The sequence below is a fragment of the Rhinolophus sinicus genome, chromosome 17, assembly GCF_057876585.1.
Source record: "Rhinolophus sinicus isolate RSI-liver-muscle chromosome 17, RSI-T2T, whole genome shotgun sequence".
Taxonomy (NCBI): Eukaryota; Metazoa; Chordata; class Mammalia; order Chiroptera; family Rhinolophidae; genus Rhinolophus; species Rhinolophus sinicus.
In genome coordinates, this window is record NC_142517.1 from 174,516,461 (window position 1) to 174,535,718 (window position 19,258).

Consider the following 19,258-nt stretch of genomic DNA (forward strand, 5'->3'; position numbering starts at 1 on the left):
TGCTAAAGCCTGTGGCTACATCTCTGTTTTTACCTTGTTCTCTAGACACTGGTCACATATGACTCCTTCTTCCAAACGTCTTTGTTCCGTGCACCATACTGTCCCTTGGCTCTTTCTGTCGCTGTGGCCACTCCTTTTCAGTCTGGTCTTCTTCGTCTGCCTGCCGTTTGAATGTGATGCTGATATTTTCTCCTAGGCCCTTTGCACATTTTTCTCAGGATTTAGGAGGTGCTAAGTGAATATTTGTTGAATGAACAAATGTGTTTGTATTGATGGTTTCTTGAAAAATTTTAACTATAATTGGACCTTATTAACTGAAATTGCAAAATAGCCAAACTGTGGTCCGTGGTTCTCCTAAACACCCTGCTACATTCTTGTAGTGAAAAAAAGGCAAGTTCGTTTTTCAGCTTTTAAGTTTATGAGGTTTAGGTAGCTTTTTAAAGTTCTCTCTATTATAAAAAGTAATTACAAAGGTAGTTTTAAAGAGCATTCATTATTCCAAGTTTTTATACCAGTTCAACTATTAACAGAAATTGTATAGCATAGCTGTCCATCCTTAATAAAAAAATACCTCACTTGGAGTAACAATTTAATTTAAATATACTCTGAAGTTTAGAAGAAGAGAGAGACTTAATATTTAATAAAACTTTTATGCCGGGCACTGATTATGTGTTTGCCTACATTATATATTTTCATCTTCCAGCAACTCGGGGAGATAAATATTCTTAGTCATCTTACAGAGAGGAGAAAACTGAGGTTAAGGGAAGTGAAATAGATTGTACACTGCAACATACACAGCTACTAAAATTCAGAACCAGAGCTGTCAGACTTTGCATGCATCTCTTTTTTTCTATGCCTCTCTTCTAAATGATACTGAAAATATAAAGTGGGGAGAAATGCTAAATATAGAAATAACTGATGTAAGTACTTGAGTGTAGTAAATCTACATTGTGTTAAAAGTTGTCTGTGTCATTTTTTTTTCCCCTAGGCAGTTATTTGGCAGAAAACTAGAGTATCAGATCATAAGATGGCTCTCATGTCTGTTCTGGGGACTGCTGTTATGAGCAATATGGAATTCTTTCAGTACCACTCTGAAGAATCTCAGGTATACAAGAAATATTCTGTAAAAATTCTAATTTATCAATGAAACTGTTATTTCTCTTTTGGGTATTTGGAGTCACAAGAGCTTTTTTTTAAAAAACAACAACAACAACAACATTTTTATGAAATACGTGTATAAGGTAAGAAAGAAAATACAGACAGAGCTTAAACTTCTTTCCCCAGTTCTACTTCCTTTTTTTCTTTTCTGCTTGTTATTTTTAATTTCAAGTGCTGTGCTTACATTATTTTTTTTAAATGATTTTCAATTTAGGATCTCATCTGTTTACTTTCTACTATGAAAGAAAGAATTGAGCTCTCTTACCTTTGTTTTCTCTTTCTCATTCCAAGTATATATTCCATTTTTCTTTTCTTGATCTATCAGCTTCAGATAGTGCTTCTTGAATCCCTGTAACATTGGATGTAGTTATTAATACTCCCATTCTTACTTTTCCTTGCCCTTTCCCCTCTCTATCGTGTCAGCTCTACTTTTATGTTATCAAGATTAATACTCTATTTTTTTATGTAGCCACTTTTTAAGTCTTCCATCTTTTGTTTGAAGATTGATTCTAAAAGTTGAAAATTTATGTGCAGTTTACATACTACAACTATAAATAATCTTCATTGCAAACCCAAGTATGTTGCATTTCCTCTCTAAGGATCCAGTGTTATGTTTCTACAAATGAGAATATTCCTGTTGTCCCAATTAAATGAGATCTCTGTTTTTCTCCCATCAATCGCTCAAAATTTGTCATATTTTTCTGTGCTTTATATATGGACTATCTTGTATAGTTTTGTGCTTTTTCTGGGCATTCCAAAAGTTTGTCTTTTTGTAAGTGAAGAAATTTTCTTCATTGTCAGTAATGAAATCCAGCTTGTTTAGTTAGTCTAGCTATAACTAGTAGTCCATTTCATTTCATTATTTTTGAACTCATTGTTAGTAGAACCCACTTGTTTCTTATTTGGATTGAGTACGTCAGGCATTCTGCACAATTCTCATCTTGGGATTTCTTTTCAGAGGAGTACTGGTTATTTCCACTATTTCTTGTATCTCATGCCTTCCTTTCTTGGTATTCATTTTGTTTTCCTGATATACATGTTTAAGTAACTTCCACAGAAAGGGAACATGGGACTTTATTTTGCATTTTTTCTTACTGATAGTCTGGTAAACATAGAATTCTAGATTGAAAATATTTTTTTCTTTAGAACTTTGAAGATATTTGAGTATTTTTGTCCATCCATTGTGGCTGATGGGAAGATTAATGCATTCCAATTCTTTCTTTCTAGGCAATATGTTTTTTCCTATCTGAAAGTTCTTAGGCTCTTTCCTTCATCTTGTTCTTATATTTTCCAAGGATATGTGTAGGTGTATGTCTTTTATTATTCCTTTGTTTATTATGCTGAGCACTTGGTGTGAGACCTTTTGAATCTGTTGACTCATTTCTTTTTCAGCTCTGGGCTTATGTACTTCATCTGTCATCACTCTGATAATTTTTCTGTTTTTTAGTGAACCTCTGTATTGTTGGTTAGGACCTCCTCTTTTTCTCTTGTTTTTCTCAAGTTTTTAGTCTTTTCTTTTTTCTATAAGTTTTTGGAAATCTCTCTGATTCTTTGTATCCCTTCTACTGATCTTTTTGTTTATTCTGAAGATGTTATGTTTAAATTCCAAGAGCATTTTAAAATTGTATTGCTTTTTCATAACTACGTATTGTTCTTTTATGGATACAAAATCTTGAATCTCTCTGAAGATACTAAGTTTTTGTTTCTGTTTTTTAAATTACTTGTTTCTTAAATTACCTCTTTTTCTTAGTAAGTCAGTTTTATTTTGCTTCTCAGGTCTTTTTCCTCCAAGCCTCTCATCCTCCTGCTGTCTGGTCCCCTGTGGCAGGGCTCACTGACTATCAGGCTCCACTTCAGTGTGAAGTAATCAAGATCCTGGTCCTGTTTCTGAATCTGGGGGAATCACTAGGACCTACTCTGCTACCATACTCACTGCCCTAAGTAATTCATTTTCTCTTCCTCCCCTCCGTTCTCTTTCTTCCTTTTCTTTCCCTTTCTCTCCTTCTCTCTCTCTCCCCCTTTCTCTCTCGCTCTCTGTCTCTCTCACACATAATGAAAAATTGTAATTGGTTCAAAAACCAAGATTGTTCTTACTCATTTCTCTATATAAGAGCCCTTGTCTTCTTGTTTATCTGCTGACTTTAAGCCTAGAGACTCTCTGTTCTACTCTTCCCTTTTTTCATAATTTGTTGAAATCTTCTTTTCTGCTACTAGTTCCCCTCCTTTTCTCTTTGCAATGTTGTGTTCTTAATTATTATCATTTTAGTAGAGTCTTGGATGGAAGCTTGTGCTCATTTAATGTTTTAGGGGTTCTCTCTGCTTGAGGAACAATTCAGGCTAGCTTTAGTAGCCAGCTGCAGTGCCTGGATGATCTGACATCGGTCCTGTTTTTCAGAGCTCCTTTGGTAATGGTTTAATAGTTCAACACACCCCAGTACTGCCTTAGACTGGTTACGGTGGCTGACTTGGCATGATAAGGGTACTGTCTAAATTCCCCCTGGGTTCTCTGTGGCTTCATGGGACTTTGCTGCTTACACTGGTACCCAGGCAGCTTGTGACAGGAGACCCAGACTTGATGTCTATGGTGTCATGCTCTAGAAACTCTAACTGCCGTAGTCTGCTCTGAAGACCGGCAGCAGTAGCATCACTTGGAAGCTAATTGCTACAAATGAAGAGTCTCAGACCTCATCCCAGACACAATGAATCAGAATCTGCATTTTTAACACGGTCTCTAGATGCACATTGAAGTGTGAAAAGCACTGATTTAGACCTTGGTCAACTAGGATTCCATGTGTGGATGGGACTATCACATGTGTCAGTCCTACAGTTGGGAATTTTTTTCTCTGATTTATATTGAAATGTCTTGCCAGATCTATGCTTGCCCATTGATATTTTAATTTTCTCTTGAAATAGAATTTTATAAGGGCTGCTGGTAATCTTTCATAGATACCAAAATATTTCTGCACTTTCATGTGGTTCTTTTTGCCTGGAGGAATAGGGGAATTTGAAAAGCGTGTTTTCCTGAGTAGTTCCAGTTCCCTAGACTGTCAGAATGATGAACTTTTGAGTGTCTCTCTAGTGAGAGCAATCATCTAACCAAATACACTCTTCTGTTTGTGCACTGCATCCAAATGGGTATTTTATGTTGCCACCAGCTGCCCATCACTATTCCATGCTTGTAAGGAGAGTTGTTTTGTTTCAGAGTTTCTTTGACCCCTTCTCATTTCTGGCCAAAAGCAATCTTGAGTTGTTTGCCAATTGCTAGTGGTTGCCCCTCTCGCCCTAGTTGTATCTCTGCTGTGGTGGCATACCGTTTTTGTTGTTTTGATTTTTCCCATCTCTCCCTACACCTCCCTCCCCGTAGTTTGGCCTATGCCACCCAGCTCCCAGCCCCAGTTCAGAGGCAGGTGTTACATTAGTAGTTGTCTTTCATCCTGCCAAGGTTTTAGAGACCCCTTTTCTTAGCCACATGGCTTAGCCTTCTTCTCGGTTTTGCAGTTGTCTGTGCGCTTTCTTTTGTGATCCTTGTAAGCAGCTCCAAACAGTGGTCACAGTATTTTTAAGCATTTTGGGGGATGGCGGAGGTATCTCAGCACCCATTTCAAATTGAAGGATTGGTTTCAATTCCCTGCCTTGTATGGGGTGTTTTCTGTCCCTATTTTCATACTAGAATTTAATTTCTAGAGCACGTAGGACTTTTGACTTCAGCCATCATGTCCTATTTTGTTTTGCACATATAACATCTTTCTTTGTCTTTTTAAAAAATGGTTAGGTCTTTCAAAATTTTTGTAGAAACAGACTTTATCTATTACTGCTATCTGTTCACATTGGGATAGGGGAGAAGGGAATTTCTACATGACGTATTTCACGATCCTGACCAAAAGTACTTAAATTATTACTTTAGAAACATAACTCCATGGTGTTCCAGAAGTTTATTGAAATACGAGAAGGACTAGTGTTAGGAGACCAGTCAGGTTTACTTCAGCAGAATTGGAGTAAAGGAGAGGAGATGATGGGTTTGGCAGATTGGATAGGTAGCAGGGCCCTTTATCATAGTAAAGGCAAACAGGCAGAGCCAGTTGGACAGCAGGGTAAAAGTGGAATGGAATATTTTGTCAAGTTTTGAATGTGGTGAGATTGAGAAGACTTTTGTGACAGCTGGTTGATGATAGTAAACATTTTGGGGTGAAAGAAGTAGAGGTTGTATATCTCTCACTTAGCATTACTGGTGTATGTGTATAGATGGAAATAAAATTAAGGAGGGTAGAGAATAAGAAAAAAGGCCTGATAATAGAACTCGGGGGGGGGGGGGGGCATCAGCACTTATAGGGAGTAAGCAAGTGGAGAGAAACCAGCAAACCAGACTAAAGAGGAAGTGTTAGAGAGGAGGCAGAAAAACCAAAAAAGAAGGCTGAAAGAGGTTTATGTTTCCCAACAGAGACAGTTGTCATTGGTGTTAGGGTCTGCAGATATTCAAATCAGAGAAGGGGACTAAGTGTCCATTGGAGTTGGTCATTGAGTAGAAGCCAGGAGATGAAGGGAAGTAGAGAGAAGCCCATAGTTGAAAAGCAAAAAGGGGAGAAACATTTGTTTATATTCTGTCTGATTTTTGTTTTGCTTTTTAGGTTGAGGAATACTTGGGTACAGATTCTTGTAAGGTCTATTTTTGTTTTTTAATTCATTCTTCATTCTTTTTTTCTCATATAATTACATTTTCTTTTTTGTTTTTAATTAAACTTTATTGGGATGACAACTGTAAGTAAAGTTACAAGGTTTCAGGTGTACAATTCTGTAATACATCATCTATCTATCACATTGTGTGTTCTTGTGTGTGTTTGTGTGTGTGTGTGTGTGTGTGTGTGTGTGTGTAGTAGATGAGGGAAAAGGAATTAAATATATGGTCTATTTTTTATTTTACACTGATTTGGTCTCATAGACATTCTGTTTCCATGAACTAGCCTGATTTTCACTTTTTATAGCATTTTATAAGACTTTGCTGTTTGATTTTTCTTTTTCATATAACTTAAATATAGTTTGTTAATTCTTAAGGATATCCTCAGCCATTTTTAAAAACTCAGTTATTTTGGAAGTAGTAGTAACTATTCACTGGCCAACCCAGATGGTGTAAAAAGAAAACACTAACAATATTACCAATTTCTTTTTCATTTTATTCTTCTTAATTACCTATTTGGGGCAGGTTTTTTTTTTTTTTTTTTTTAATCCACAAGCCCAGTAAGTCTTAGAGAGACTAAACAGGATCTCCCTGGTGCTCAGCAGGTGCTTTAAGAAGGGTCTCAGGTTACCTGGTTAATTAAACAACCATTTATAAATGCTGTGAAGTTTTACAGTTAATTAAGTAGTATCATTTTATAATGGATTATCCAGCTTTATTAATTTACTTTTTTAAATTGGCATAACTTGGCACTGTGACAATAATGCACTTAGCGTTCTAAAATTAGTAATGCATCTCCTTAAACACTTCCAAGGGCAGGGATAGCTCATAGACATAGGTGTCAGCCTACAGGCTATGTTGTTAAGTAGCCTCAGGGTTTCTCCTTAACTAAAAATAGCACCCCCACTGATTCTTTTCTAAACCTAAGCTAGAATTTTAGTGTTTTTTAACAGGTTAATAACACATCTGGTTCCACTTGTTTCAGATAAAAGATTACAAGCCTGTATTTTAAATAACTTGACCAAGATCACATAGCTAGTAATAGAGCTGAGATTTAAATTGCATCAATGTGGCTCTAACCTATATTCTTAATATAGATTCTCTATATTATCTTTAAAGGTAAAAGTAGGAGCATTTTCCTTGCCTTCTGTCCCCTCAATTTCTCTCTTTTCTCTAGTATGTTTTTCTAGGTTCCTTCTTCATTTTCTCCCTTCTCTTCATACATTTGTAAAATAGAGAAAGAATGCATTAAAATAATTGATTTGTTTATAGAAAGCTTCTCTAAACAAAAATGAAGATAAAGTATAACACTGCAATCTGTGTCAAAGAGCAAGAGATTTTTAACTAAGAAATGAAAACCCAGTCAGATTTACTTTCTTTAAGGAAAAAGTGGTTAAAAAAGAAAAGGGCAAACAGCTAGAAGAAAGTCACAATATTAGTAAAGAAAAATTTAAAAGACAGAAAATAAAGTTGAGTAGAGAGCAGTGTTTATGCTTTATGTCCTGTGACGGTAAGATATATGCCTGTTCATGAAACTTTATGAATGCCAGTTTTTCCCTAAAATACAATTGCAAAAAAAAGAGAGGCAGAGAACCCCAATTTAACATGCTTTGATATTTTATTTAAGGTACTTTTCAAGACATGATTATCAGGAAGTATATGACTATGTAGACCTTAATATGAAAATCTATTTGTTTATTTTTTTATACCTTTTAATGTCTACAGCCAGACCCATGGAACCACATTTATTGTTGACATTGTGTATTGATTCTGTAATTATTTATTACAATTTTAGATTTACCTAAGTGGATTTCTTCCAAAGCACGATGCAGACCACTCTTTCACAAGTCTTTCAACCCCAGAAAAGAGTTTCATCTTTATAAACAGTCGACCAATACACCAAAAAGACATCTTAAAGGTAATCTATTTAAGGAAAAAGTATCACTTGGATTAGAAATAAAAACTCGCTCTGTCATTTGTCAACTTGTTACAAGGATTATTTCTAAGACTTTGCTCTAAAATAAAGAAAAGGAGAAAAAGAGATACAATAATGTTTATTAAGCATTGTTCTAGGTACCTTATACATGTTTCATTGACTTTTACCACCACTCTGTGATATATATTATTATCCTTATTTATAGTGAAGAAACTGAAATGTTAGTCACTTTCTTGACCACATAGCTAGTAAGTAACAGAGTTTGAATTTGAACTCTGGACTTTCAAACCATCCGTGACACTATGATCTTTTAACCATGAAGCCAGCCAGCTACATTGGCTATTTGTATTTAATGAATGCTTGTGCTTCATTTGTATAGGTTCAAGACCTAAAATGAGTACTATTTTGCTACTGCTTTTTCTAATAAGCAGTGAACACATCCACTCCATTTCTCATTTGAATATACTCCTTTTGTTAGTATTTTAAGGATTGCAATACTATATTTATGTGGTATTTTGTCTTTTATTTGTTACATATATTTCTAGTTAATCCGACGTTATTATAGTCTGAAGTGCCTAAAGGAATCTACTCGTTTGTATCCCATTTTCTTTCTGAAAATTGACGTTCCTACAGCTGATGTGGATGTAAATTTAACACCAGATAAAAGTCAAGTATTGTTACAGAATAAGGTAAACTTTTTCAGATAATTTTGTATTAATTTATGCTATTTACAAACATATACAGTCCTAACCATTTTTGTGACACAAAGGAGATTAACTTCTTTATACATATTTTTAAATATTATTTTAAATATTGTCTATTATTTTCATAATTTCCCCTAACATTTGTTAATTTGTATTTTTAGGACTCTGTTTTAATTGCTCTTGAAAATCTGATGACGACTTGTTATGGATCACTACCTAGTACAAATTCTAATGAAAATAATAAAACAGATGTTTCCTCAGCTGACATGGTTGTTAGTAAAACAGCAGAAACAGATGTGCTTTTTAATAAGATGGAGTCATCTGGCAATAATCATCCAAATGTTGATACTTCAAGCATTCCTTTCCAAAATGATGCACATAATGATGAATCTGGAAAAAACACTGATTATTGTTTAAATCAACATATACCTGTTGGTGACCATTCCGATGATCATTTTAGTCATGAAAATTCTAATATTGATAAGAACACTAGAAATACATTTCAGGGGATCCCAGTGAATAATTTATCATGTGAGTGCACCCAGAAGGAATACAATGAAACTTGTTTTGTAGGTTGTATTAAGCATGCCCAATCAGAAAATGGCAAAAAAGAGCATGTAGGGGAGAGTGGGGAAAATGAGGAAGAAGCAGTTCCTGATAAGTCTTTGGAAATTTGTGCAGATGACTGGAGCAAGGGAAATGCACTTAAAAATTCAATAGGAGAAAACATTGAACCTGTGAAAATTTTAGTGCCTCAAGAAAGTTCAGCATGTGAAGCAAGTAATAATAATAATAACCTAAGCCCTGAACAAAAGAATCTTAGTGAAGGTTCCTGTAACAAAAAATCAAATGTGGTAGATAACAAATCTGGACAACTTACAGCGTATGACTTAATTAGCAATCACGTAATCAAGAAACCAATGTCAGCACATGACCTTTTTGTTCAAGATCATCGTGTTCAGTTTCTCACAGAAAATTCTAAGACCAGTTTGGAGGATGCAATCGTACAAATTGAAGAGCTGTGGAAGACATTGAGTGAAGAGGAAAAACTGAAGTAAGTTTCCAGAGCTTGCATGTGACCTGAATATTCAGATATTTCCATTCTATATGACTCATTGGGTTAAAATTTTTTTTAAATAATCTTATTTATGGAAAAGCAGGATGGAAAATGCCTTTTGGCTTGGCTAGAGTACCTTTTTTGGCATCATTTTTTTGTTGTTGTTAGAGGTTTCTAGTTTTGTTTTTTGTTTTGGTACAGCCTTAACTATTCGTTAAAAAATTCTAGCATTGTTGCAGATTCAATTTGGTGGTGTTTATACTGTCCGTATTCAGTATAGCGCAAGGCTTCCTTCTAAAATCTTACTGATTTCTGATGTGGGAACTTACAAACTGTCATGGGTTTTTTTGGTAGGTAAATAGGTGGTTTGCTCTATCTTTGATTAAAATAACTACATATTACTTGCTGTATTTAGATTAGTTTATCTGAATAAATATTTCCAGATAATACGATGGGTGTTTCTAATTGATTTAGGACACTTATGATAAACACAAAATAGCATGTTTGAATAATCTAGCCCACCAGAAAATGAGAGTGGAATTATACTTTGAATCACATATTGTTATCTAAGGCATCTCAATACTATGTCAAACATCTGGAGGAAATATTTAAATGTAACCTATCATCCAGAGTTTATTTGGTGATCAAATCATGGATACTTGACCAATTTTTTTTTTTTTTAAGATTTTATTGGGGAAGGGGAACAGGACTTTATTGGGGAAACAGTGAGTACTTCCAGGACTTTTTTCCAAGTCAAGTTGTTGTCCTTTCAGTTTTAGTTGTGGAGGGCGCAGCTCAGTTCCAGGTCCAGTTGCTGTTTCTAGTTGCCCACCATCCCTTGCGGGAGTCGAACCGGCAACCTTGTGGTTGAGAGGACGCACTCCAACCAACTGAGCCATCCGGATGCTCAGCGGCAGCTCAGCTCAAGGTGCCGTGTTCAATCTTAGTTGCAAGGGGCGCTGCCCACCCACCGTCCTTTGCGGGACTCGAGGAATTGCACTGGCAACCTTGTGGTTGAGAGCCCACTGGCCCATGTGGGAATCGAACCGGCAGCCTTCGGAGTTAGGAGCATGGAGCTCTAACCGCCTGAGCCACCGGGCCAACCCAACCAATTTTTTTTTAACTTTGCTTTGAAAGACACTATCGATTTAAAATAATAAAGACCACTATTAATACCAGTAGGCAAAACCTCCATAAATTAACTTCTCTTTCGCCTTCTTTTGCTTTTTGATGCGGATGGTTGTTTGGTTCTTTTTTCAAACACACTCAAAAGTAGACAAAACAGTACAGTGAACCCATCACCCTATTTTGCCATCCATCTCATGGTCAGTCCTGTTTCATCCATCCCTCCACTCGCTTTGCTTCCTCTTCACCATTATTCTGCAGTAAATCCTAGGATAATATCATCTATTTCATAAATATTTTAGCATGTATCTGTAAAAGATAAAGAGATTCTTATTTTAAATATAGCCATAATACAATTGTCATACCTTCTTAAAACAAGAATTCCTGATAGCATCAAATAGTCAATGTTCAGATTTCTAATTATTTTATAAATGTCAGATTTTTTTAAAGTTTGTTTATTTGAATTAAACAATTTAAAGATGTTTAACAAACAATTTAAACTGTTTAACAATTTAATTGCAATTTAAAGATGAGTAAGTGTACTTTTAGTACAGCAAACCCACAGAAGTTGAGTTGCATTGACCAGAGAGGTGATTAATAATTGTCTGAGAATAGAAAAAAATAAAGAAGGCATAGATGTTTCCCGTTCTCATTGAAATAGGGACACTGTAAGTAAAATAGTTATTCCCTTGCAGCCTCATAAAAGCAGGTACTGTTCTAGTTGTGTTTTGGATAATATCAGCTTTTTTCTCCTTGTATAGCCTAAGGTATCAGGGTGCAAGGATTATGGTAAATATGCCTCATCTAAAAATTTGTTTATCATCAGGCATTGTTCTGGAGTCCAAAATTTTCTCTATCTCATTGCCGCAAGGAAGACAAAGAGGCAGTGTTGGTCAAGAGCAGATCTCTGAAGCGCTACCTGGTTCAAATCTTTGTTCTCCCCTTTGCTAGCTTCTTGTAAAAATGTGTGGACAGTGTTTCCTGGATTGTTAGGAGGTTTATATAAGGTACTGTGTGTTATAATACAAGATAAATGACTGGCACATAGTTAAATGATTGATTGCTCGTGATGTCAATCAGGTGTTTAATATGTGTAAAAGAAATTGCTCTGTTGTGATTGACATTATTTTCCATTTTCTTAGTCAAAATTAAATTTACTCTGGAGGCCAGAAATAGAAAATTGAAGAAAATATAGGTATCTTGATATCAGAATGCTTATTCTATTTCACAAAATACTGTATTAGAATCTTCCAGAGCCAGGAGTCGTGGGACTATGATTGGCTATGTCCAAATCATGATTAGGTACCTAGATGACAGAACGAAAATATCATCCTCAGTCATAACACTAACTACCACTTCTTGTCTAGTCTTTATCTTTGAATTCTATCCATAATCCTAAATTTTAGAAGTCGTGCTTAGGAATATGAGAGTAGACTCCTCTTCCACAGATAATCAGTCTCTTCATCCACCCTTCCTTTTCTTCCCTTTTATCTTGTTCTTCCTGCTTTCAAATCTTTCCTTCCCTTTTTATTTATTTTCCTTCCTTTCCCTTGCCTCCCTCCCTCCCTTTTCCCTCCCCTCTTTCCTTCTGTTAGGCAATGTATATTGAGGGTATTCTGTGTACAGAGCCCTATGTACTCAAGCTAGTCACTTCAGATGCAGTAATAAATAAAACATTTTCTGCTTATAAGTGGTACAGTCTAGTAAGGGAGACAATAGTAATCATGGAATGTGATGAATTTTAAATTAAAATAACTATAGGGAATAATGAAAACATTTAGCTAGAAGGAATGGCATTTAAGAAAGGCCAGAAACTAGAAGAAAAAATGGTTATTTGAGGAACTAAAAGATGCCCTCTATGATAAGAACTGAATATTGAGGAATGTGATAAAGAAAGATGAGGAAAGGCAGCCGAGATCATAGAAGGTTCTGTAAGCCAAACAAAGATTTTGAAAAAGAACTAGGGTCAGAATTTTCTGCTGAGAACTTAGGACAGACTTTGGAGTAGGAGTGCTTTCATTTCTCAGTTCTTCCTTTCTGGGTTTTTTGTTTGTTTTGTTTTGTTTTTTTGTTTTTTCCCTTCCTTTCCTCTAGTAGCTGGGAAACCAGATTTACGCCATGTACTCTGCCACTGGGGTCCCAGTCAATTGATGTTAACTTGAACTGTCCTTTGTAGTAGGTACAAACATATTTCTATCTAAAATAACTAAGAATATTATAATTGGGATATTATTGAAAATGGTAAATAAATATTATAATTACATGTAATATGTAGCCACAAAAACATCATTTGAATTGATTACTGGTCAAATCAAAATTAATATTTTCCATTCAAGTTACTAAATCCCTTAATGACATTAAGTCAAAGGTAGCAGCTGTTTTTACTTAACATTCACTTAATGTTCCTTTGGACATAAGTTTTTATATTTCCCAAGGAACTAATGAAGTTGACTTCTTGAGTAAATCAAAAGATTACTACCATATGTGAAAATTTGCACATTATAATTAATTACAAATGGTGACCTTCATCTTGAACTCAATTTCCACCGTACAGAGAAAATCTTGAATTTGAATGTCCAGGAGCTAAAACACTTAATTGTAGTACCTACTGAAAGTAAACTAATCATGTATTTTATATAGCTAATCCAAAAGTTCATATTTTAGTAGAAGTAAGAAAAAATAATTTTAAAAATTATGAATAAGTCATGGTGAGTAACCAAAAGAGGCATTTTCATCTTTACAGTAGAACAAGGTCTTTTTTTACATTCTCATCCAGTTCACCTTTATTTATTTAACAAACATGTACTAAGTACAAACTACATAACATGGTGTGGTCTTTTATCTCTTAGTTTCATGTTTAACATTTAATATAGTTCTCCCAAAAACATTTTTGTTTCCTAACACATATCTATTCAGATTTCTTAAAACTGTTTTATGTGTATTACCTACAATAGAATTCAGCCAGGGTTTCTTAAAATAAGAAATAACGTGAATTCTCTAGTCTCAAATTTGAAACTTCATTTAAAAAATTTTTTAGCAAGGTTGCTTAAATAATTACTAACCTTTGGTCAATCATGTGCCTCTTTCATTATAAGGTATGTGGTTCTTGATAGAAAATGATGGTAAACATTACCATTTACTATGTGCCAAGCACTGTTCTAAGTTTTTATTCCTCACATCAAAACTGAAGTAACTGTAGGTTATCCACATATTACAGACCAGCAGACTGAGGCACAGAAAAATGAAGTAATTTGTGTAGATTTATAGAGTTACTAAGTAGCAGAACCAAGCCAAGCCCTGTGTTTCCAGGATCTGCGTTCTTAACCACTACACTTTGCTGAACACATAGCAGTAGTTTTCAATTGTGCATATGTATTAGCGTCACCCGTGGAAATCTTTAAAAATAGTACTGCCTGATCTCAACCGAGGCCTGGAGAATTAGAAACTAAGGTTGGCACCTAGGCATCTCAATGTTTTGGAAGAGTGTTGCTAGAACAACTATGCTAGAACCCAGTATCATTTAAAACATCCATTATTTTGAAATTGAATTAAATTAGGCAGTTTGGATTTGTTCAGTTTATTTGAATTTATTTTTTTCATTGTCTCTAAAATAACAACAACTGAAAAAATAAAGAGCTATGAAAGTATTATAAATTTAGTCATGATTTTTTTTTGTATGTTATTATAGTGACTTTAATTTTACTAGTATCTAATTAGGAAATGGAGTATTAATGTATGTAAATTTTCTTTTGTAGTACTCAGGGAGTTGTTTATTCCGTGTTGATGTGATAACAAAAGTATAAGGAACTCTTCATATCTGGAATTAACTATTTACTTCTTTATAATGGTTTTTGTTTGTAGTACCTGTGTCTTCAGTGTTTTCTTAAATGGTTTTTAAAATTGGGTAAAATTTAGCAGCTGTGAAATGCATATATAGTTCAGTGCATTTTCATATGTGTATACCCATGTAACCACCACCCCAAACAAAATACAGAACATTACCATCACCCCAGAAAGTTCCCTTATGCCACTAACCATTCAGTCTCCATACACAAGCCACTGCTTTGATTTCTGTCACACAAATTTGCTTTTGCCAGATTTGAACGTCTTGTAAAATCATGATATGTCCTCTTTTATTTCTAGATTCTTCCCCTCAACAAAGTGTTTTTGTGATTTTCATCATATTTGTTGAATGTATCTGTTTAGTTCATTCTTTTTAATCAGTTATATTCAGTTGTATAAACATACAGTCATGCACTGCCTAATGATGGGCATGTTTTGAGAAATGCATGGTTAGATGATTTTGTTGCTGTGTGAACATCATAGTTTGTACTTATACAAACGTAGGTGGGATAGGCCACTTACACACCTGGGCTATATAGTGCAGCCTATTGTTCCTAGGCTACTAACCTGTATAGCATGTCACTGGAGGCAATTGTAACACAATAGTAAGTATTTGTATATTGAAACAGATCTAAACAGAAAAGGAACGGTAAAAATACTGTATAAAACATAATGAATGGTCCACCTGTATAGGACACTTACCATGAATGGAGCTCTGGGTGAGTCCGTGAGTGAGCGGTGAGTGAATGTGAAGGCCTAGGACATTACTACATATACACTACTGCACACTTCATAAACACTGTACCCTGAGACTACACTAAATTTATAAAACGAGATTAAATCAAGCACAACAGAAAATGATGCCATCAACACATGCGGTAAACATGTGTATGGAGCTCCTGCTGGCATAGCATGGCATACTGTTTTACAGCAATCTCTTTTTGTTAAGTAGAAAGAGTACTCTACAATAATAAAAAGTATAGTATAGTAAATACATAAATCTGTAACAGTCATTTATTATAATGATCAAGTATATACTGTACATAATTGTACGTACTAAACTTTGTATAACTGGCAGTGCAGTAGGTTTGTCTATACCCGCATCACCACAAACCTGTGAGTAATGTGTTGAGCTGTGATGTTATAACGGCTACTACATCACTACGTAGGCAGTAGGAATTTTTCGGCTCCATTATAACTATAGAACCATGTTCATATATGCTGTCCCTTGTTAACTGAAACGTCATTATGTGGTGCCTACCTACCACAATTTGTTTATTCAGTCTTCAGTTGATGAACCTTTGGGTTGTTTTCAATTTGAGGCTATTACAAATAAAGCTATATTATTTAGTTTCCAAATATTTGTGTTTTTTTCCCTAAATGTCTTGTTATTAATTTCTAATTAATTTTGTCATGGACAGGAAAAATACTGTATTAGATTTCAGTTTTTTGAAATTTCTTTTTGAGAATTAAGCCCAGCATACAGTCTGTCTTAATGAATGTTCCATGTACACCTAAAAATAATCTGAATTCTGCAGTTATTAGATGTGGTGTTCCAAAATGTCAATGAAGTTAAGGTAGTTGATAGTACTACTAAAATTTGTTATAGCTTTACTGATTTTTGTTTCTTGGTCTAAATCAGTCAGATTTAGACCAAATCTGTCAGTTACTGAGGGAGGGGTATTATAAATTTACTTCGTCTTGTATTACTATAGCTGCTCTGACTTTCTTTGCTTACTATTTGTATGTTACATCTTTTCCATTCATTTACTTTCAAACTGTCTGTGTCTTTATATTTAAAGTGTAGCTCTTGTAGACACTCAAAGCTGGCTTTTGTTTTTTTAAATTTAGTCTGAAAATCTCTGCCTTTTAATTGGAATATTTAGTCCATGTAGTGTAATAACTGACATGGTTGGATGTAGGTGTAACATTTTATTGTCTGTTCATCCTATCTCTGTTTTTGTTCCTCTGTTCCTTCTTTTTTGGGGAGGTAGCCTTTAGGGTTAAAAGAATATAATTTGGCATTTAATTTTAATTCCTTGGCTTGGCATTTTTTTCTTTGGGGAATACTTTATATATACTTTATCATAATCTACTTAGAGTTAATAGGGTATCATTTCACATAAAATATAAAAACTTTGCAAGATAATTCCATGTACCCATGTCCTTTCTGCAGTTGGTCTCATTTTTTATCCATATATAACATAAACCTCACTTTAAAATACTTTTAAAAATTTAAACAGTTATCTTCCAGATAAGTAAGAGAATTTTTTAAAGGATCATTTTTTCTATTTACCTACATAATTAGCATTTCTGGTGCTCATTATTTTTTCCTTGTAGATCTGAGTGTCCATTTGGTGTCTTTCCTTAATAGTGCAATGATGCTGAAAACAGATTCTCAGCTTTCTTTTATCTGAAAATATCTATTTTTATCTTCATTTTCTGGTGATGGTCCTTTTTTGTAATGTCTTGTTTTTTTTTGTCTGACTGCCTTCAGAACTTTATCTTTGGTTTTCAGCAGTTTGATTCTACTATACTTAGCTGTGGATTTTTTTTGCATTTATCCTGCTTGGGTCCACTGACCTTGACTCTGTAAAATGTTGTATTTCTCCAAATTGGTTAGTTTTCCACCATAATTTCTTCAAATGTTTACCCCCCTCACTTTTATTATTTATCTGGGACTCCAATTATATGTTAGGTTGCTTGTATGCCATAGGTCACTAAGGTATCTTTTAAACTTCTTCAATCATTTTTCTTTCTGTTGTTCAGATTGGATAATTTCTATTGATTTATATTCTGTTTTACTGACTTGTTTCTTTTGTCATCTTTGATCTGCTGTTAAGCCTACCCAGAGAATTTTTCATTTCATATATTTTGTTTGTTCGTTCTAGAATTTCCATTTGGTTCTTTTTTATGATTTTCCTTCTCCGTTGAGATTCCCTCTTCCAGTCTCTGATTATGATCATCTTTTCCTTTAAGTTTTTAAATATTTATAAAAATCAGTTTAAAATTTTTTTTTCCAAATTCCAACATCCAAGTCATCTTGAGGTTGGTTTCTACTGACCACTTTTTTCACTTGAGCATGATGCACATTTTCCTGTTTTATTGCTGATGTGATAACTTTCGATTGTATAATAGACATTGTGGGTGATATGTCATAGAAACTCTCGATTTTGTTTTCTTCTGAAAAGTGTTGGTTTTTTGTTCTCCCAAATATTTAAATTATTGACACGTCACTTTGAGCTTGTGGAAGCCTTGTTTTACATTTCATTAGGGAGGGACTGTAAATTTTACCTTTAGTCCTAGGGCAGCTTCCATAGTTGCAGGACAGTTTTTTTCTTACCCCTAAGATGTGCTCCTTCAGTTTTAATTGAAAGTATTTACTACGCCATCTAATTATGTGGAATTCAAACCCCAAATTTTTATTTTTAATTAAAGTTTATTGGGGTGACGATTGTTAGTAAAGTTACATAGATTTCAGGTGTACAATTCTGTAATAAATTATCTATAGCTCACATTGTGTGTTCACAACTGATTCTGGGAGGCAAACTCTTTTTTTCCTCTGCAGTGGCAGCCACTGAAATTTCTGTTTAGCTCATTTAGCCTTCTAGTGATTGTTTTCCTCTAGGTTCCCACACATAGGACTTTTCTCCCTCAATTTCCAGTTGTTTTGGAAGCAAGCAGCTCTGATAACTCAAGCTAATTAAGAGTGCTGCTTTCTGATTGAGTTCTTGCCACTCGCCCTTAATTCCAGGGACCGCTCTCTGAGTAAAGGCTGTATAAATGTGGATGTCTTTTTTTTCAAGGGTGAATCCATTCCAATTTCTGCCAACTTTTGGTTGCTCTTCCATGCCTGTTTTAAATGGTTGGTTTCTATATGTTGTGCAGTTTACCATTCATATATATATGTCTATATATGAGGGTTAGTCTAATATAAGCTCCATCATTACCAGACCTGGAATGCCAGCTCTATTTTGTTAAAAAATTTGCTTTACATGGTTAATATATTTTCTGATTATGACCTCATTAGTTCTGTTTTATCTCTATTCATAGATATGAAGAGAGGGCTGCTAAAGACTTGGAACGATACAATCGGCAAATCAAGAGAGCCATTGAACAAGAGTCACAAATATCATTAAAAGATGGCAGAAAAAAGATGAAACCCACCAGCTCATGGAATTTGGCACAGAAGCACAAGTTGAAAACTTCATTATCTAATCAGCCAAAACTTGAAGAACTCTTTCAGTGTCAAATTGAAAAAAAAAAGAACCAAAATAAAATAGTTCAAATTCCCTTTTCTATGGAAAACTTAAAAAAAAATTTTGAGAAACATAGGGAAGTTGAACTAGAAAACAAGGATGAACTCTGCTTGATTCATAATCTCAAGTTTCCTGATGCATGGCTAATTGCATCCGAAACAGAGATAATGTTATTAAATCCATATAGAGTGGAAGAAGCCTTGCTATTTAAAAGACTTCTTGAGAATCATCAACTTCCTGCACAGCCACTGGAAAAGCCAATTATATTAACAGAGAGGTATGGTGAAGTAATACCATTTTTTTTTTTTTACTCTAAAAACATTTATTAATCTATACTAGATTAGAGATTAAAGGTAAAAAGTTGAAAGTGCTTCCTAGTAGGTAAAGTGGTATTTATTTAAAGAAATCTTTTTGAAACTTGATTTCTAATCTTTAATGGAATTAATTGCTTGGTTCATGTCTTTGCTTCCTTTTGGTGGTGGTCAACTTGTTTTTCCCTCTCCT

At 34.5% G+C, this 19,258-nt stretch overlaps 1 protein-coding gene across 3 annotated transcripts in view; it reads left to right on the forward strand.

Moving 5' to 3' along the window:
• Positions 1-19,258, forward strand: part of PMS1 (PMS1 homolog 1, mismatch repair system component) — a 67,713-nt gene that overhangs the window by 37,609 nt on the left and 10,846 nt on the right. For all 3 annotated transcript variants that reach the window (XM_074339178.2, XM_019740744.3, XM_088794533.1), the window contains 5 exons: positions 989-1,105; positions 7,626-7,748; positions 8,312-8,455; positions 8,632-9,524; positions 18,549-19,031. In XM_074339178.2, the coding sequence (XP_074195279.2) occupies positions 989-1,105; positions 7,626-7,748; positions 8,312-8,455; positions 8,632-9,524; positions 18,549-19,031 (1,760 nt within the window). The remainder of the gene's footprint in view (positions 1-988; positions 1,106-7,625; positions 7,749-8,311; positions 8,456-8,631; positions 9,525-18,548; positions 19,032-19,258) is intronic.